Source organism: Arvicola amphibius, chromosome 2, assembly GCF_903992535.2.
Source record: "Arvicola amphibius chromosome 2, mArvAmp1.2, whole genome shotgun sequence".
Classification (NCBI taxonomy): domain Eukaryota; kingdom Metazoa; phylum Chordata; class Mammalia; order Rodentia; family Cricetidae; genus Arvicola; species Arvicola amphibius.
This window is the reverse complement of record NC_052048.2, coordinates 75,612,846-75,634,095: the sequence shown is the minus strand read 5'-3', so window position 1 is coordinate 75,634,095 and position 21,250 is coordinate 75,612,846. Positions and strand designations below refer to the sequence as shown.

The 21,250-nt window shown below is 45.5% G+C and overlaps 1 protein-coding gene across 2 annotated transcripts in view; it reads left to right on the top strand.

The window, feature by feature from the left end:
- Positions 1 to 21,250, top strand: part of St3gal5 (ST3 beta-galactoside alpha-2,3-sialyltransferase 5) — a 57,335-nt gene that overhangs the window by 16,937 nt on the left and 19,148 nt on the right. For both annotated transcript variants that reach the window (XM_038320230.2, XM_038320231.2), the window contains exons 2-3: positions 14,984 to 15,107; positions 18,694 to 18,805. In XM_038320230.2, coding sequence (XP_038176158.1) covers positions 14,984 to 15,107; positions 18,694 to 18,805 — 236 coding nt within the window. The remainder of the gene's footprint in view (positions 1 to 14,983; positions 15,108 to 18,693; positions 18,806 to 21,250) is intronic.

Here is a 21,250-nt window from a genome sequence, read left to right as displayed (position 1 = left end):
TCTTGCCCAAATGGCTAAGGAGCCTCTTCAATGCCCATCTTCCTCTTGAAGTAATTGGTGTTGCCAGGAGCAGATGTGTCTCACTATCATGAAAAGTCCTAAATTCTTAAAACATTTTAAAAGCCATATTCTGTAGTCTTTGAAAGATATGAAGAATGCCTATCCATCTGAAATATATATCTATGCACATCTAGAAAATCTTACTAACATGACTACAAGCTTGACTGTTACAGATGATTATCTATTAACCTGTATTTCTTAATTATACATTACATTTTTAAATGAGCTACACAATCATGATACCTTAATCAAGATCAGAAATACATATACATATAACAAAATTGACCTTAAATTTGTATCAACAAACCAAGATCCATACCAACGCAAATTATTCATATCTATATCGGGATGGGAGTAAGACGGATGGAGTGCTTAGCATAAGTCATTTGGGTCTGGGAATGGGTGCTGTCTTCCCATAGCAGTGCCCTGACTGTTAGCTGGCTTTGTATCGCCTACATCTGTGTGTGGATTCAGGCCAGTGACAGGTAAGGACCGAACCACTCTCTCCATAAGCCAAGATGCCTTGAACTTGTATATTCCAACCCCAACACAAAGTATTAGATACTCAAATGCAGGTGTCATTTGTTTCTGTTCTTGATGTTAGTCTTGCATTTAAGTCTAATTATCCTTCTTGACTTTCTGATGAGGCAGTGTTGAGACATTACTATGTATAATAACTGTCCCAGCAGTGCCCCAGTGCTTTTGTTCCTCAGGGATATGTTCCTAGGGACATTTTTAAACAATTGCTACGTTTTATTTATTAAGACAGAGTGTGCATATGTGTAGACATGAATGCCGTGGTGGGAGTTTGGAGGCCAGAAGAGAACTTGTTAGAGTCTGGTTTATCCACCATGTGGACCTAGGGACCAAACTCAGGACTTGAGGCCTAGAAGCAAGTGTGAGCTATCCTACTGCCCCAGAGGACATTTTAAATAAAATTACTTACTTATTTTTATGTGTATATGTGTTTGCCTAGGTGAGTTTATGTGCACCATGTTTGTGCAGTGCCCATGAGACCTGGAGACTTCAGGTCCCCTGGAACTGGAGTAACAGGTGGTTGTGAGATGCTGGGAACCAAATCCAGGTCCTCTGCAAGAGTGGTGAGCACACTTAACAGTGGAGTCCAGCTCCATAAGAGATAACATTTATATCGACACACAAGAGAAGCAGAAGGAGGGAAGTTTAGAGATGCTGTTGACCTTCACTGAGGTCAGGATGCTGATGAATGGGGCTGCACAGGTCTTACAATGGTGGAAAACGCCAATTGAATGCCTCGTCTCTGTGTTGTTACAGGCTAGGATTCTAAGTAAGCTCATGTGTACTGCTACAGCTAGCCTCTGTAAGCTTGTGTGTGTGTGTGTGTGTGTGTGTGTGTGTGTGTGTGTGTGTGTGTATTGTGTATTGGGGGTACTGCTATAGCTAGCCTGTGTAAGTTCGTGTGTGTGTGTGTTGTATGGGGTACTGCTATAGCTAGCCTGTATAAGCTTGTGTGTGTATGTGTTGTATGTGGGGTACTGCTATAGCTAGCCTGTATAAGCTTGTGTGTGTGTGTTGTATGTGTGTGGGGGGTACTGCTATAGCTAGCCTGTGTAAGCTTGTGTGTGTGTGTTGTATGTGGGGTACTGCTATAGCTAGCCTGTATAAGCTTGTGTATGTGTGTGTGTTATGTGTGTGGGGGGGGTACTGCTATAGCTAGCCTGTATAAGCTTGTGTGTGTGTTGTATGTGGGGTACTGCTATAGCTAGCCTGTATAAGCTTGTGTGTGTGTGTGTGTTGTATGTGTGTGGGGGGGTACTGCTATAGCTAGCCTGTGTAAGCTTGTGTGTGTGTGTGTGTGTGTTGTATGTGGGGTACTGCTATAGCTAGCCTGTATAAGCTTGTGTGTGTGTGTGTTGTGTGTGGGGGGGTACTGCTATAGCTAGCCTGTATAAGCTTGTGTGTGTGTGTGTGTGTGCATTGTGTGTGGGGTACTGCTAAAGCTAGCCTATGTTAGCTTGTGTGTGTATTGTGTGTGGGGGTACTGCTATAGCTAGCCTGTATAAGCTTGTGTGTGTGTGTGTGTGTGTTGTGTGTGGGGTACTGCTATAGCTAGCCTGTGTTAGCTTGTGTGTGTGGTGTGTGTATTGTGTGTGGGGGTACTGCTATAGCTAGCCTGTATAAGCTTGTGTGTGTGTGTGTGTGTGTGTGTTGTGTGTGGGGGTGTGTGTACTGCTGTAGCTAGCCTGTATAAGCTTGTGTGTGTGTGTTGTGTGTGTGGGGGGGTGTACTGCTGTAGCTAGCCTGTGATTAGCTACCTAGATTGTGTGGGAATGGACATCACTTGGGCAAGGGAGAGGGGATAAGTCGACTTCTAGAATGGGAAGAGAAGTCAAAGGCTTCCTAAGGCATGCATGGGCAAGGCACAAGACTGCTGTGCTCCTGCGTGATTTTACTGTGGCTCTGCGAAGTTCACAACGTGTCCTGTGATACATGAACATGAGATAGTGGCCACCATAGTAAAACAAAGTGACGGACCTGTCAGCTCACAGTCATTCACTGTGTGTGATTAGAGCAGCTCAAACACTCTGACCTAAGGAGTCCCACATATGTATTTATCTCCTTTTTAAAATTGTGTGTTTTGATTTGGGTTTTTTAAGACAAGCCTAGGCTGGCCCTGACCTCTGTTTAGCCTAGGCCTGCCTCATACTCAACAGCAGTCCTTCACAGTACTGGGCTTACAGGTGTGTGCCCCACTCCAGTTAACAGCATTGGCTTTAGCCCTCACATGTTACATTAGATGTCTATACTTGGTCATTCTATATTTTCCATCTGCCTTCTGTTTCCTTCCCCTAACCCAGCCTATGGTAACTGCTGTTGAATTAATTATCTGTATCTGTATTTTTGAGGTTTTTTTTATTGCACATGTAAGATCATGTAGGATTTGTCTTTCTATGCCCAGCTTATTTTACTCAGCATAGTGGCAAATGGGAAATATCTTTGTCCATCATTGCTTCAAGCTGCCTCTCCCTTTGGGATAAGGCTAGAAGAGAGTTTCATTTAGAATTTTCTGGCACCTATTGCAGCCTGGCCCCTTTGTACTAGCTGCCATGCCACTGATTGCAGTGCCTGCCCGTGCCTGCCCACTGTCGGCTCTCAGCCCGTTCTGTGCATCTCACACACCACTGCTGAGCAGCCCCCTCTCCGGCAGCACACCCTGCTTGCTGACCTTGAGATCTTGTTGCTTTCTGCGAAGCAGGCACTCAGCCATTGTTTTGTCTGTGTGTCCTTCCTTTGTGCATGGGCAGGACCATCACATGGGCATCAGGGTGTTTCTGGTAGCCCCTCCTCTTGGGGTAGGCAACTTAAAGAGCATTTTGTCCAAGAACTAGAATTCAGCTTAAATGATGGGACCAGAATTATCTAAAGCCTACAGAGGCACAGATTTTATCTTCCCCCCTCTCTCTTTTGTTGTTTGTGACAGATTCTCACATTGTACCCCAAGCTGATAAACTGCAGTAATTCTCCTATCTCTACCTCTTGATTGCTGGGATTGCAGGTAGGACCTACCACACCCAGCGTAGATTTTCTTTTTCTTAATACTTCTTTTTCCTTCTCTTCCACCCCTTCAAGGTAGATATTTCCAAGTTAAGTCTGAGCATTGCTTGTACACTGGGATTTTATTTTCTCTTATCTTCCTTATCTAAATGACCCTCGGTCCTTATCTGAACTGAATTTACCTGGACAAGCAGCAAGCCCAGTTTATGTAAAACAGCTCTGCTGTTGGGGAGGCCCCCACAGCTCTGATGTTGGGGAGGCCCCCACAGCTCTGATGTTGGGGAGGCTCCCACAGCTCTGATGCTGGGGAGGCTGCGGAAGCTCTGCCATTGGGGAAGCCGCGGAAGCTCTGCTGTTGGGGAGGCCACAGAAGCTCTGCCGTTGGTAGAGGCCATGGCAGCTCTGCTGTTGGTGGAGGCCGTGGCAGCTCTGCTGTTGGTGGAGGCCGTGGCAGCTCTGCTGTTGGTGGAGGCCGTGGCAGCTCTGCTGTTGGTGGAGGCCGTGGCAGCTCTGCTGTTGGTGGAGGCCGTGGCAGCTCTGCTGTTGGTGGAGGCCGTGGCAGCTCTGCTGTTGGTGGAGGCCGTGGCAGCTCTGCTATTGGTGGAGGCCGTGGCAGCTCTGCTGTTGGGGAGGCCGTGGCAGCTCTGCTGTTGGTGAAGGCTGTGGCAGCTCTGCTGTTGCTGGAGGCCATGGCAGCTCTGAAGTTGGGGAGGCCGTGGCAGCTCTGAACAAAGAGATATAAATGGAAGCTGGGAAGGGTCTCAGGTTTGCCTCTCCGGATCCTGGCAGTGCCCTCTCAGAGCTCAGCTTGCTCTTACATGTGAGCCTGCCTTGAGTTGGGGGCTGACTTTGGCTGCAGAAAGAGGGTGGCTCTGCAGGAAAGGGGAGAGCTGCATATTGTATGCAGCCACCATTCCCAGTTTGCAGGGGGACCCTGTCTTAGTCAGGGTCACTATTTCTGGGATGAAACAACATGACCAAAGCAGCCCCGGGAGGACAGTGTCTGTCTTACACGTCCGCATCACTGTCCATCACTGGATTAGTCAGGGGTCTTTAGAATAATGGAACAGAGAGAATGAGTCAGTCCCCCGCCCCCTCCTGGTCTTCAGAGTATGCCAGGGTCCCCCAAATAGTAGGGTCTAGTGACCGTGAAGAATGGATTTGCTGGCAGGGTGAGAGCAAGCAGGCAAAGAGCAAATGCTTCCGTCTTCCACATCCTTACATAGGGTTCCTGCAGAAGGTGTGGCCCAGATTAGAGATGTGTCTCCACCTCAAAAGTTCTGGGATTAAAGGTGTGTCTGTCCACCTCAAAGATCCAGGTTAGAAGTGGATCTTCCCATTTCAAATTAAGCAAAACCCTGTCACAGGTGTGCCACAATTTGGGGTTAATTCCAGATGTAGTCAAGTTGACAACCAAGAAGTCATCAAAGTAAATCAGGACAATCACTAATTAAGAAATTCCCTACAGACTTGCCTACAGCCCAATCTTATGGAGACAGTTTCTCTGTTGTGTCGAGTTGACATAAAACTGCCCAGCACAACTGAACACTTGTAAAGTTGACACACAAACATGATGTGGGAGTTTCCTCTGTGCACTGTGATTACCATTAATGAATAAAGAAACTGCTTTGGATCCATAGCAGAGCAGAACTTAGGTAGGCAGGGAAAGCTAGGCTGAATCCTGGAAGAAAGAAGGGCAGGGTAGGGGAAAGCCATGGATCCACCGCCTGAGACAGAAGCTGGGAACTTTAGCTGGTAAGCCACAGCCACGTGGCATTACACAGATTAATAGAAATAGGTTAAATTAATATGTAAGAGTTAGCCAATAAGAAGCTAGAGCTAATGGGGTCAAGCAGTGATTTAATTAATACAGTTTCTGTGTGATTATCTCAAGTCTAAGCTAGGTGGGTGGCCAGGCCCAACAAGCAGTCCTTCTCCAACACAAACACATTTCTGTTAAGCCATAATCTTTACTTTTGTTCATCCCCAAGATTACACATTAATAAAAAATTACAGTATAAAACATTTTTTATTAGTTTTTTTTTTGAGACAGGGTTTCTCTGAGTAGCTTTGGAGCCTGTCCTGGAACTAGTTCTGTAGATAAGGCTGACCTTGAACTCACAGAGATCCACCTGTGCTGGGATTAAAGGTGTGTACCAGTACTGCCTGGTTTACATTTTACAGACTTAAAAAGTTCCACAGTCTTACAAATTTAAACACTTTAAAAATTCAGTGTCTTTTAAAAAAAAAACTCTGTTTCTTCTTTTAAAACCCAAAGTCTGTCAACTATGAGCTTCTACAAAATAAAACATAAGCTAGGTACTTTTCTTATTTCAAGAGGGAAGAACCAGGGCACAGTCACAATCAGATCAAAACAAATGTGTAAATCACTCAATTTCCAGTATCTGGGATCACTCATGATCTTCGAGGCTCCAGCAAAGGACTTGGGTCACTTCTCCAGTTTGCCCTCTGCAGCACACAGCTTGGTTTCTAGGCTCCAGCTGGCTCCACTCCACTGCTGTTCCTGTTCTTGGTGGTCATCCCATGGTACTGGCCTCTCTAAAACACTGGGGTCTTCTGCTGCAACTGGGCTGTATTTTCACCAATAACCTCTCATAGGCTCTCTTCATGGTGCCAGTTCTCAACTTCTGTGCATGATCCCTTTAATACTGAGTCTTCAACTGCTACTGAGGCTGCACCTTATCAGTGGCCTCTCCTGGCCTCCCATGGTGCCAAGCCTCAGCTGCTCTCCATAGCCCCTTCTTGCCTTCAAAACCAGTACCACCTTGGTGACTTTTATACTACCAAGTTTGGCTATTAATACAAGAAAATGCGCTACATACTTGCCTACAGCCCAGTCCTATGGAGGCATTTTCTCTATTAAGGCCCTCTCCTCTCAGATGGCTCTAAGTTGTGTCATGTTGACATAAAACCAGCCAATACAGACTCTAGCACTGCCATCTTCCTGCCTGCACCCCATCCCAGCACCAATCGCAGTAGCCAGGCCTCTGGGCTGAGCTCATTAGCTTCATGTGCCCAATTCACATGTCAACATCACCACCACACCCTCTTCTACTGGAACTAGATGTACTTGCACAATTTCTGGACCCAGATTGTTGGTGTGTTTTCTTCACCATCCTCCTTTCACCATTCTCAGTCCACCTGCCGCTGCCTCCTCTTCCTCTTTGTCCACCCCAGGTTCCTCATCAATCTGTGCCAACACTGCAGTGAGTACTTAGGTCTTGCCTCAGAGTTGATAAGGGTGTAGCGTTCAGCCAGCTGGACTAATTCCTCACCTGTTGTGAAATCCATTTCTCATAAACCTCCTGCTCCCATGTATGTAACCTCCCTGGGCTAATCGCTCCCCTTTTGTACAATGCATTTCTCATAAACATCCCACCCTGATAGACAGCATCTCCATGACTTGCTCACCTTTCTGGACAGCCCACTCCAGCCATGTTGATTCACCGTTTTCTCAGATTCAGATGTCATTCGAAACAGTATCACCCTAGCAGGCCCTCATGTAAGCCCTTATGTACATGTGTTCCCCCTGCTGTTCCGAACTCTGCTCTTCCCGGGCAGTGGAGGGGAGAAGGATGGGTTGGATTTCACAGGTGTGTCTTTGGGAGACCTAAATCCAGATAGTAATCCAGTGAAGTAGGTGTCTTTGGATTCGGTCATCTCAGATGTAGGCTTACCCTTCCCACTCTGCGGATGCCCGGTCTACTCTCCCGCCAGCAATTATCCATAAGCTCAGTTCTCCATTTCATTGTTTACCGCTCTGAAGCATCCGTTCTACTCTTGTCTCAGTGGCTGATTCTTACTTTCGTGAAAGTTTGAGGGTGCCTGTAACCAGTGTCCGGTCTCCACGGATGTTCCTTTCAGCTACCCTGTAAGATCCTGACGTCTCCTCCTGCTGCTGGTTTTGTATGGCTGTGTCCACTCTTCTGCTGCCCGCAGCCCAGTCACTTACTTCCTCCGTTCCTAAAATTCTCGTTTCCACAGCCGGTGAGGTGGCTCACTTGTCACCATGCTTGGTGACCTCACTTGCCCTCCAGGACCCATGTGATGGAAGGAGGGAACTGATTTCTTCCTTCAAGATCTCTCCTGATGTAATTTCAAAATATATTATATAATTAATTTATAGATTTATAATTTTTATACATAGAATGCTAGGCATGGTGACACACGCCTTTAATCCCAGCGCCCAGGAGGCTGAGGCAGGCGGATCTCTGAGTACAAGACCAGCCAGGTCTACAGAGTTAGTTCTGGGACAGCCAGGGCTTTGTAGAGAGATCCTGTTTCCAAAACCACAGAACAAACAAAATGTATGTACATAATTGGAATTACATAGCATGTAACCTTTAAGTTTCCTGTAACTTGATCGAATAAGATAAGAATAATAATAATGAATTATAGCAATATGGTATTAATATCAATAATAATTTACTTTCACTTATGCATCATTGATTAAGAAAGCTTCACTTTTAGACATTCTCTTTCCATCTAATGGAAGTGTAGACAGTGATAATAATATCACGGCTTCCCTCTGTTTCCAGCTGCCTTTTGTAGTACATGTAATATAATAGCCTTTAGTAAATTCTGACTACATTTCCTTGAAGGTAAAATATCTACAGATGGACTAGAAGCTTACCCTGATACTTTTTTAAAAGATTTTTTATGTCCTCCACTTTCCTCCCTCCCCTTTCCTCCCATCCTCTCTACCCCCTTCAGCATGTGTGTGCACACGTGTGTATCTGTGCATACTTGCATGTAGGTGCCTGAGGTTGGAAGGTGGTGTCAGATTCTCTGGAACTGGAGTTGCAGGCAATTGTGTGCCGTCTGACATGGGTGATGGGAACCAAACTAGAGTCCTGAAGAGCAGCAAGTGCTCGTGATTACATTTCTTCACCAGGGCTTTAGTGAGCATTATTTCCTTCTCAGACATATGGGCTCTTAAAAAATCCATCACACTTTTTATGTATAAGTAGAAAAGTACCTTCAAAGATAAGCTTTTAATAAATGAAGTAGTCATTGAAGCCATGAAGCTGGGGCTGTGACCCAGTAGCCTAAGTAAGGATAGGGTAACATTGATGCCCTGGGGAGCCCAAGTTCTTGGGAGAAGAAGAAAGCCAGGAGAGCCCAGGAGAGACAATAGACTAGTCCTGAAGAAACCATATTCAAGTGAGGGAGACAAGAGTCAAATTATATTTAAAAAAATTAAGTCTGAATAATATAGCCCCGGGTACTAAAGCTAGAGGACAGTGTCTACAGGAGGATTATGGAAGCAGTCTCTGCAGGTAGGGTGGGGATGTAAGCGCCTGTGAGTCTAGCTCAAGTGTTTCCACGGTCCATAAACTAATTACACTGACTACCAGCAGTTGACTGGTTCATGCCATAATTCTGTTTCTGTTGTTGTGATAAATTATTCTGATGGAAGCATCTAAGGAAAGTTTGTTTTATACTTACTTGTTAGGGGTGAGGCATGCATGCTGACACACATAGAGGTCAACTTTGGGGTGTCCGTACTTTCCTTCTACCATATGAGCCCTAGGGATTGAACCCAGGTCATCGGTCTTGACAACAAGAACCTTTACCTACTGAGCCATCTTACCAACCCAGAAAGAAACAGGTTACAGCCTGTCATTTCAGGGAAATCACAATGACTGGAACTCGGGACTGTTGACCACAGTGTATCCATAGTCGAGCAGAGAAAAACACACCCGTGTGTGTTTGTGCCCAGCTAGCGTTCTCCACTTGTGTGTAGTTCAGTAGGTCTTCTCACCTTATTTAACACAATCAAGATAATCCCCATAGACACGCCCACAGGCCCATGAGATCTAGACAATCCCTTATCAGCTTGGCATGAAGCACACATCACTTTTAAGCAATAACCTTCTGTCCTTTGTCCACAGTGTCTCAGTTAATCACCTAAACTACAGTTCAACTTGAACAACTCCCATCACTTTAAGAAATACAAAGTCACCTGAAGCCAGGTGGTGGTGGAGCATGCCTTTAATCCCAGGACTCAGGAGGCAGGAGGAGGATCTCTGTGAATTATAGGCCAGCCATAGAGCGAGTTCCAGGACAGGCTCCAAAGCTACAGAAAAACCCTGTCTTGAAAAACAAACAAACAAAAAAAGCACCTGATAGGGGTGGCATACATCTTTAATCCTAGCACTCAGGAGGCAGAGGCAGGTGGATATCTGTGAGTTCAAGGCCAGCCTAGCTCGTTTCAGGACAGCCAGGGCTACACAGAGAAACCATGTTGGGAGGCGGGGAGAAGAAAAGAAAAAAAGTCTCTTCACTGTTAATTTTATTTATTTTGGTTTTTCGAGACAGCATTTCTCTGTAGCTTTTGGAGCCTGTCCTGGAACTAGCTCTTGTAGACCAGACTGGCCTCGAACTCACAGAGATCTGCCTGTGTCTGCCTCTCAAGTGCTGGGTTTAAAGGCGTGTGCCACCATTGCCCGGTGATGGAGGATTCTCATTGGCTAATAAACAAACTGCCTTGGCTTTTTGATAGGGGAGGATTTAGATAGGTGGAGTAGACAGAACAGGAAGAAGAAAGTGAGGTAGATGGCTCAGACAATTGCCCCGCCTCTCCTCTCTGGGACAGTCACCATGACTCTCCTCAGTGAGCCAGATGCGATGAAGCCAGCCACCAGGTCAGACGTGCTGAATCTTTCCCGGTAAGACACCACTTCGTGGTGCTACACAGATTATTAGATATGGGTTAATCAAGATGTGGGTAAGAGGCTGAAACTAAAAATCCAGGCAGTGTTTAAATGAATACAGTTTGTGTGTTGTTATTTTGGGGCATAAGCTAACCAGGCAGCCGGGAGCAGGGCGGCGGGAATGCGGCCCACAGCTCCTCACTACAGCCCGGCATGACTTTTATAAAACAAAAAACAAGCTATATATTGGTGCAAAAATAAACATTTCAAAATGGAAGAATGGCATGAAACAGTCTCACTTAAACAAAAGCAAAACCCAGCAGGGTAGACAGCAAACCCTGCAGCTCCATGTCCAGCATCTAGAGCCATGATGAAATATTCAATAGACTTGGATATACCCACCCCTCCAGCTCTTCTACCTCTGCTCATACGGGTTCTTCCTGAGGCTGGCTATACTCCGTGCCTGCTGCTCTCCTTGACTGATGAGCACAGTCCTGACATCTTCAGTATCCTGAGGCTTCCTTGAAACAGGTCTCATCTTCACAGCTTCACACAGTGCTATTTCCTGGCCTCTCCAAAGGCACCCTTAGCCTCAGTTACTTTCCATAACATCCTCAGTCTTGGAGTTTTTAGACTTTGGACACCAGTACCATGTGGAGGATGGTATGACACTGTCAAGTTTTGATGCCAGCTTAAGGTGTAGCCAGGCCCTCATCGGACCATAGATGTATCAGCTTCTTGTGTTGATCCTGAGGATGCTCTTGGTTGCTCCTCAGCAGCAGCCAGAATGCACCATTCTGCCTTGAAAGTTCTGCCAGGACAGACCGTTATCTTTAAATTTAACTTATCTCAGATTCTCAGGACATGGGGTAAGTGAAGTCAGATTTTTGACCAAAGCATCACACAAATGGCCACTGTCTCCATTGCTGATGTACCGTTTTCTTCTGCAAGCTCATGAGCCAGGCCTCCACTGTCTGCAAATCCATCAGTGTTTGTGGCTCCTAAACGCCCACAGGAACAGCTGTAAGCGCTGCTCAATAAGATGACTGTAGAGTTTGAAGACTTTCCAGGGTCTTGGTGTTGTGACTTCTCATTTAAGGCTTCAGCATTATTTTAGCTAAGGTTTCCTAATAAGGCTTTGGCACTTTTTTTTTTAATGCACTTCAAGTAGAATGATACAGTATGGTATTAAATATTTTCAGTGTAGAATATCTGCCGAGTTGGAGCTGGAGTTGAGGGAGAGGAGGGAAAAGAAGGAAAATGAAATGACTTGAGAGTCAGTCTACCTATGTTCATCTAAGGAGCCACATGTTTTCACTCAGGTCCTCTGGAAGAGCCCTGTCTCCAGCCTCTAGACACATTCTTAGGTCAGGCCAGGGTGGACCGAATAGACCTCTGGTAAGGAGAGGCATTCTCTGATTCTGTGCCACACTGCTTAGGTCATTATCTTGCTGCATCGTTATATAGGAGTATCCCAGTTTCTGGTACTTACTGTTTGGTGCTCACAGCTATGGCCCTAACTCTTTAGCCTTTTATTTATTTAATTTTTAAAATCACATATTATTAATATAAAACATTTTATAAACTTAACATGTCCCTTATAAATTTAAATGTTTTAAGAGATTTTCCTTTTTTAAAAAAAGGAAAATATCCAGTTTTAGCTGGGTGTGGTGCCGCTAATCTCAGTACTAAGAGGCAGAGGCAGGTGGCTCTCTGTGAGTTCAAGGTCAACCTGGTCTACAAAGTGAGTTCGTTCCAAAATAGTCAGGGCTCTGTTACACAAAGAAACCCTGTCTTGAAAAGCAAAATAAAACAAATAAACTTAAAACTCCAAATTTTCCTCTTAAAGAAGTTTAAAGTCTCTCAACTGTGGGCTCCTACAATATCAAAAACTAAAGTAAAATTTTACTTCAAGAGGGAAGAAGCAGGGCACAGCCACATCTGGACACAGCAGAGCCAAGCTCCAACAGAGCAGAAAGCTTCGTGCTTAACAGCTGGGATTTGCCCACAATCCTTGGGCTTTCCCAGGGTTCAGGTCACCTCTCTGGCCCCAGCTTCAGCAGCACACAAAGCATGCCTTCTAGGTCCCAGCCAGCTCCATTTCATAGCAGGTGCTGTTTCTGGTGGCTGTCATATGGCTCGGACAGCTCCAGAACTGCTAAGGTCCTTTCCTGGGCTCTCTCTAGGAAGTCCAGCACTGCCACACAGTGCCAAGCATCAGCTCTTTTCCGTGGTAGCCAAAGCTTTAAAACCAGCACCACCTGGTTTGGCTGCCAGCGCAGGGTTTTTCCTTGCATATGAATGTGTGAAGCTTTGATACCTCTTAAACAAGTGTTGTTTTAAAATCCTATCTTTCATAAACCTTATTTTCATAGCTTTGTTTTCAGGGCAGGAATTTTTATACCAAAAAAAAAAATCCATCCTAATCCAAAATGTCTTGGAGACCTGTTGCCTCCTTGGTCGGTTTATGCCATGTAGTCACCTTTAATCAAGATGGCAGCGAAGTCACATGACATCCATCCTCTCCAACCCTAGCAAAGATGGCAGCCTACTTCCTGATGGGGTACAACAGCTAAGATGGTGGCAAACCACATGTTGTTTATATCCCAAAGTGGCCCTATGCCACATGGTTAAGATTACCTATGCATAGACTTTTTCACTATCAATCCTGTGTTACGAGTTTTGTTAACTTTTTTCACAGATTTTTACCATGCCCAATAAACTTTTAAGTTTGGAAGTACAAAATGTTCACACAAACCTTTTTTTTTTTTTTTTTTTTTTTTTTTTTGCTATTCTACTTCGCTTTATTCTCCCTATTACAGCATCAGGTTGCTCCCCCGACCCTGGACATAGAGACTTTAAAAGCATGCCTACATCTGAGAGAGGGAAAGCCATAACCCGATTCCAGAGCCAGTTTTTCAATAAAATGGAAGAACATAAAAACAGCTTTAATATTATACACACTCAGAAGATGTTTGATCCCTTCTAAACTGAATCCAGTAGCCAGAAAGCTCGGAGATAAATTCTGAGCCCTGGCCATGAAAGCTGCCATGGTGGCAAGGGTGGCTGGTGGCTGGCGGCAGCAGAGACAGCACAAATATAACCGAGAAACACAGAACACAGAAAGCTCACACCCTCAAAGAAGAACAATCGGAAATGAGGTGTGTAGTCGCCACTCTGCAGCCGAACATTCAATCGATTCGGATCCGTTGCTCTCTCAGTCCCGTGCTTGTAACAAAATTAATGGACACTCCAGAAGCACAGACTCATTGACAGACAGAACTTTCCAACCAACCAGAACCAGGCAGGCTTCACTATTTACCTGATGTCTCACTGTTTTCCCTGAATGGGAGAATATTGGGGTCCCATTGAACCCCTCCAGATCGCAGACCAGGATCTCACAGAACAGAACCAGACTATGACTCCCCAGGAGGCCTCGGTAGATGCTTGCTGATTTTCTCAGCATGGCATCTTACTTAAGTCTGTAAAACCGGTGGCCACCCTGGAGCCTTGAGATGTCTCAAGGCAAGTGCCTCCTGCAGTGACCTCTCAGCCCGAGTTCCAGAGTGAAGGTCTGACTGTGGAATTTGGGTGGGTGGTTTGAATCTCACTGGGCCCTCCAGAAAGTGTTAATCCCAACATTTGAGAATAAGATTACTACCACTATTTTTTACACCAAATTTGAAGCAAGCTTTAAATACTGACCAACTTTATTTTTTCCCTCTTCCTGTTTTATTATTTTGTAAAGAAGCTCTCTCATTTGCGTCATCTCTAAACATTTCTGTATAGATAGCTAAAAGAAAGGCCTTTTGAAGAATTAAATTTTTAATTTTATTATTGTGTGTGAATGTGTGTGTGTCCCTCTTTTGGTCAACAGTATAGAATTAGGAGAAAATATCAATGAGATCCATGTCTCATATGAGAAAAACAGTTGGTCTCTCTGTCTCTGTCTCTCTCTCTCTCTCTCGCTTGCTCTCTCCCTCTCTCTCTCTCTCACACACACACATGTGCATGTGTCACAGTGCATTTGCAGGGGGCAGAGGACAACTTTCAGGTGTTGATTCTCTCCTACTGAGAGGGACCCAGAGATCAAAATCAGGTTGTCAGACTTGCTGGCATCAGACTTGCCCCGACCTATGATCTTGACTGGCCATCCTGCCAGTCCCCTACTCCAAATTAAAATTTTAAATTTTGGAATTGTTATAGATTCATAATGTGACAATCTTTAGATTCTCTGTACCTTTACTCCCCCATGGCATCTTGCAAAACGGTAGTGCTGTGTCTCAACAGTCACGTCAGCAAGGATACATCAAGGCCAGCATTTCCATCACCTCAGAGTCCTTCATGGTGCCACACCCCCACTCTCCCTTCTATTTATTTATTTTTCTTCCTGAAAAGTGTATGTAGCCTTTGTACTCGCCATCCCCCAGCTTCAGCTTCCCAAAGGCTGGGGTTATAGACATGTACTAGCACACCTCCTTTCCCCTAATTCCTGGCATCCAGTGGTCTCTGGTTCTTTGGTTTGGTCATCTGAAGAGCATTAGATCTCGTACGGTGTGTAGCCCTTGAGCGCCAGCTCCTTGTAACTCCCTCTGGTTTCATCCACGTTGTATCATGAGTCCATCCCTTTTATCACCAGGTTTATCACTTTAAAGTCTCTCCAGGTATAATCACCTGACTGACGCTTCTCTCTTTCTTCCCCTCTCTCCCAGCAATGCCAACTGAGTTCCCCTCTGTAAAGCTGAGAAGCGATTGCTCAAGGACCTCCCTGCAATGGTACACCCGAACCCAGAACAAGATGAGAAGACCCAGCTTGTTATTAAAAGACATTCTCAAGTAAGCACAGCCTCCAGGTCAACAGCATTAGATTCGGAGAAGTTTGTACCTGTTATTAGAGGAAACCACTGGGTTCAAGAAGCAGGTTCAGCCACAGCTGAGTGAAACTCAGTGCGTAGAGGAGTGGGTTTATGCGCTGCTTGCATTTAATAGGTGGGTTTGATGGGAGCACCATTCCTAGCAGCTGCTTAGTGTCTGAGCCTGGATGACTGAGAACAGCTTGGATGCCTGTTCTTCATGCCACTGCTTAGCAAAAGAGGCATTCTTAGCTACTGTGAGCTAATGTAAATCCGGCAAAGGGAGGTATCCTCAGGACTCCTAGGTGCCACTAAATATAGAACATTAGAGAAGACAGCAGACGTTGAAGCCAGGTGGCCCTTATATCCTAGCATCTAGGAAAATTAGCAAAGGAAGAACCTGGTGGGTTTCTTTGGTACCAAACCAAGTTGAAACCTTCCTTCTTTCTTTCTTCAAATTAAATCCCATTTTGTGCATGTGTTTTCATACTCAGCAGTATGCTTTTGAAGGGCAGAGGGCAGAGAGGTGGAGTCAGTTCTCTCTGGCTACCTTGATGTGAACTGTGGGCTCAAACTGATTGTCAGGCGTGGTGGCAAGTGTCTTTACCCACCAAGCCGTCTCGTCAGCCCTGTTTTTAAAAATCTATTTATATTTATGGTTTTGTGTGTGTGTGTGTGTGTGTGAGAGAGAGAGAGAGAGAGAGAGAGAGAGAGAGAGAGAGAGAGAGAGAGAGACTAATTTAGGAGGTGGGAAAGAAAGGCAAAAGGTTCTATGAATAAAGACTTTGATCCTGTTCAGTCCCAGTCAGCTGGTGTGTTTATTGAGGCTTACAACACGTCTACCACTAAGTCAGGTGCCTGGTGTAGGACCTCAGACCAGACGGACCTGGGCCCATGCAGAGTGGTGTGTGTGCAGGGCACACCCATGCTAGGAAGTGTACAGCAAAGAGAGGCACATGACGCACATGTGGGGATGTTTTTAAAGCTCTTTCATTAAAAAAAAATCAAATTGGGAATCCAGCTCAGTGGTAGAGCATATACCTAACATGCAAGAAGTCCTGGATTTGAACTCCCGCATTCCATAACCGAGGTGTGGTACTGTAACACTTGGGACGGGGAGGCAGGGGAATCAGGAGCTCAAGGTCTTTTGCACCTCTAGTGATTTTGAGGCCATCCTGAGATACATGAGACTGTCTCAAAAAACCAACAACACAAAAACATGGGCTGCGGTGCAGGTGGGAAAGACGGCAGGAAAACTGGGAGATACTTCAGTCGTTAAAGTCCTGAGGACATAGTTTCAATCCCCAGGACCCAGAATCATATTAAAGAAGCCAGGCAAGGTGGCATGTGCTTATAATCTCAGCTGGGGAAGTCTTAGAGATGGTTGGAGCCTGGAGCTCACTAGCCAGCCAGAATGCTTGGAATGTTCTGGTCAATAAGAAAATAAGGATAGGAGGCAGGAAGTATCTCGGAGGGTAAAGGTACCAGCTAAAAAGTCTGATGACCTGGGACCTGTAGAGTGGAAAGAGAGAACCAGCTCCTACGTACAGTCCTCTGACTTCCACACAAGCTGTGACACATGATATTCCTACATAGATCACACACACACACACACACACACACACACACACACACACACGTATTACATGCACGCCATATACTCATTGAGATTACAATCGGAAAGGTATCAGATGCCCAGTGAGGTGCCTTCTCATTCTCCCCCCTGCTTTCCTTCGGCTCTGGAGAACTCACGTTACCTGGATCTTGTATGTGGAAGATAGATTTTTTTGTATGGAGATTTTCTCTCTCCAGGCACAGCTAAGCCATTTTCATAGGCAATCTCAGATCCTGACCATGTCCTCAATCCCAGGGGAAGGTGACGGTGCAGCATGTGGAAGGGAGAACTCTGGACGTCTCAGACGCTCCCAGCAAGCCCTCCCTCCGTGCATCATCATCCTCAGATCAGCTTCCTTGGTGGTTCGCATCCGTTAGAGCCAGCATAGACTGCTAGGGGCTTTATTTTAAAAACTGTCTCTGCCTTAAGAAAATACATTATTTTTCTCAAAAGCTTATTCCTTACTGTTGTTTTTATAAAAACAGATTGGAGAGTTGGAAGGATGTCTCCCAAGTACTTTGTGAACTTTGAGTGGACATGGGTTTGTTTTCCATCACCCATGTAGTGGCTCATAACCTCCTGTAACCCCAGTTCCAGGAGATCTGACACCTTCATCTGGCCTCCTTGGGGCCCAGGCACACATGTGGTAAACATACATATATGTGGGCAAATACTCACACATATACAATAGAAGCAAATAAGGTTTAAGGATGTAGATATTAAACTGTGGTTAGACATGTTAACCTTTCGTTTATCATTGTTACTGGGGTCTTATTAAAACTGAGATCTTGGCTGGGCATGATGGGTGCACACCCTTAATCCCAGCACTGGGAAGGCAGAGGCGGAGGATCTTTGTGAGGTACGGGTTAGTCTGGTCTAACCTGGCAAGCTGCAGGACAGCTGGGACTACGTAGAGAGACCCTGTCGAGAAAAAAAAAAAAAAACCAAAACATCAAACACTGAAATCTTTAGAACAAAAGCTAGACACTCTTTTTCCTCCTAGGACTGTGTGTCTATTTGTGTGTGTGTGTGTGTGTGTGTGTGTGTGTGTGTGTGTGTGCGCACGCGTGCGATGATAAACTAGTGTGAATTTATGAGAGCTACAGAGAGCTCTTTGATGCACTTAAGTATAACTGTTAATGCCCTCTGATTACTCATTTTGTGGTAGAATTCTCTAGAAATACAAGTAGACTGATTTTTTTAATGTTTTGCCCGCATGTGTGCCCGTGCACAGTGTGTCTAGTGCCAGGAGCCAGGAGAGGGTTCCCTAGAGCTGGAGTTACAGGTGGTGGTTCGCCACCATGTGAGATTGTTTCTTTTTTTAAAACTTTGAGAACTTCATATGTGAGAGTGGCATCTATGGCTTTTCCACTTCTCCCTGCACCTAGATTGTTTCTTTTTTAAAGGCCCGACAGTATTTAAAGAAGCAGAAAAAGAAAACAATTGAAGCAAAGATTCTATAGTTCAGTAGTTCAGATATTACTTGTTCAGTCTAACCCTATCATCAGCACTGTAATTTGGATTTTATTATTTGGATTTTTCTGCCCTTGCAAAAAAAAGTTGGGGGCACGAGAAGATTCTGTATTTGCTTATAACAAACACAATCATAAATGACTAATTTATCTCATCAGGAAATGACACCTTTCTTTAACCCTCTGGTGACCTTTCATCAGTGGTTCTCAACCTCACTAATGCTGTGACCTTTTAATACAACTCCTCATGTTGTGGTGACCCTCATTGCTACTTCATAACTGTTATTTTGCTGCTGTTATGAATCATAATGTAAATGTCTGATGTGCAGGACATGCGACCCCCGTGAAAGGGCTGTTTGACCCCTTGGCTAAGAACCACTGCCTTAGATTCTGCTTTTATTCCACTTGAGTTAGGATTACACTTAGTTTAGGCTTTTCTCTGGGTGTCACAGACTGCATTACTGTACCTGATTCCCTCCTAGGTGTACATTGGTTGTGTTTGGAGTGTGGCTCCTGTACAACCTCAAGCTGAGTTACACTGTTGAAGAATGTGACATGAGAAGAATGCACTATGTGGACCCTGAGCACATAAAGGTGAGCTATTGCATGTGGTTTAAACCCAAACGTTTCCAAACACACACCAGCTGCCATCCCACCTCTACTGTGGGGCACAGACCTGCTAGTGAAAACCTAAACAATGAATATTCTAGTTTCATATCTGTTTCGGTGATTAAAATAACCTGACCAAAAGCAGTTTAGAGTAGGAAAGCTTTATTTCACTTTCCAGGTTACAGTCCATTCCAGGGGCGTCGAGGCAGGGTCTCTTAGGTAGACCTGCTTGCTATTCCATGCGGAATTACCTTCTAACCAGGGGACTCACTCCCAGCCAAGACCGCTATCAGAAGCCATGAAGGAGCACTGCCTGCTGGCTTGCTCCTACTCTACTAATTTCCTTATGCAGGCCAGGACCACCTACCTGCCCAGGGAATGGTACTTCCCACAGTGGGCTGGGCCCTCCCACATCAATTAACAATCAGGACATGTAGACACGCTCATAGGCTAGTCTGATCTGGGCAGTCCTTCAGTTGAGACAGCATTCTCAGGTGACTCGAGGCTGTGTCCAGTTGGCAGTTAAAGCTGACTAGACCAAAGGAAAAACCAGTCTCACCTACCCAGGAGTTCATCTGTCACAATGCTGCCCGTTGTTCTAGCACAGCTGATGAAAACACTCTGTTGCCGTGCTGTGTCCTTCCTGGGCTTCAGTTATTGGAGGTGGGGGAGGTCTCTGCAAACAGCACAGCCAGTGGAGTAGTGATCTGAGGGAGGCAGGCACGAAGGAAGTCTAGTTTAGCATGACTCAGCGGCTGGTGCTGGTTCAAACTTCTGGAGTCTGACACCACACGGTTTATTGTAGTCATATTTAAGTATGGTACAATCTGAAAAGAAGTTTTCTGGTGTAGCACAATCCCATGTACACAGGAGGTGCCATTACATGCGAACTCTCCTCAAGGTACATGTCACTTCATCCATGAAGAAGGGCCTTGTCTCAAGTGCCCAAGGAAAGATCCGGTGCGGTCTTGGGCATTCAGATAGTGCATAGGTCATCCGGGTTATTAGCCACCTTTGGTCCTAGTTGGAGGAGTTTGGGGGTCCTCTGGCCATACTAATAGTGCAGTGATCACCTAAGCTAATAGTACCTCCATTCCCAGCCTTCTGGGCAGAACACAGTTATACAACTCTTCTGTTGAAGAGACAGCATGGCATGTTTAACATTCCTGGTTTCCCTAGTGCTATCTGACCACAAGGACAGGTTTTAAAGACTTTCACGTAGTATTTCAGTTTTTCTTTAATTTTTTATTGATGTTTCTAAGTGGTTTGATACATGAAATACAAAGTTCACTGGTAAACTGAGTGGTTAAATTCGGCAGAAGTGTTCAGCCCAAGGTCAAAGACAAAGTGATTGAGAACAAGGTGGTGTGGCGGAAGTGAGCTCCAGTAGGAACAGGTGTCACATGCAGTGTGACTCACTGTGTCCTTGTCCTGCCTCATCCAGCATGATGTCTCCACAGATGGTGGCCTGAAGGTTTGACGCGCTTGCCCGTGTTCACATCTAACGTAAGATGCTAGTACAGTTAGTCTCGGTTGGTGCTTGGTGTGTGCGGGGATTCATGCGGCCAACCCAGTGAGCCCTCGAGATCACTCTGGATATGTAGCGTGTCACCTCCCTTTGTCACAGCTGAGATGACCGGGGATTGCAGATGAAGCGGTCAGGCCAGGGTCCTGACCACGCTGTGGTTGCAATGCCTAGAAGGCAGAGGCAAGAAGACTGCTTCGAGTTCAAGGCCTTGTCTCACCAGACCAAACCAAACCAAATCCAGTGGTACTGGATCCCTTGGGCCTAAATTTTCCCAATCGGGAAATGTCGGGGGCAGTGTGGTGTATATCCATGTAGATGCTTCCTTTTTTATTTTTATTTGGATTCACCCATTTCTATTTTTAGTCTGTATACTTCAGGTGCTCCAGTTTTTTGTGTCCAGATAGTTAAGCAAGCCTGAGGAGCATAACCCCGTTTAGTTACGGGTTTTTGTCTTCCTGCCGTCCCCCTGTTCTCCGATGTTTGCTGCCTCCTCTTGTTTCCTCAGTATTCCACATCCGCTTTGGGGCCACACGTGTCCAGTGTCCTCTGCCAATCCGTCTGGCCTTGCAGACATTCCCTGAAGCCCGTTCAGTTCCAAGGCTTTTCACAGTGCTCTTGAACCAGGGTTTCTAACATCCTGTCTGTTTTCTGTCTCCTGGGAAAGGCCTAAAATAATGGCATTTGGAGGGGTTTACTGGATCACTGTGGATTCTTCTGTCTGAATCTTTGCTGAGCTTCCCCCACTTTCTCATGCACCTTATTTTCCTGTCCTTTGAATCATGTGTGCCAGTGACTGCCTGCCTGCCAGTTGATGACTCTGGAGTCCATGTAGTAGAGGAGAGACTGGTCTCTCACATGAGGCTGAACACGCTGCACAGGCACAGTGTAGACGTGATGACTCT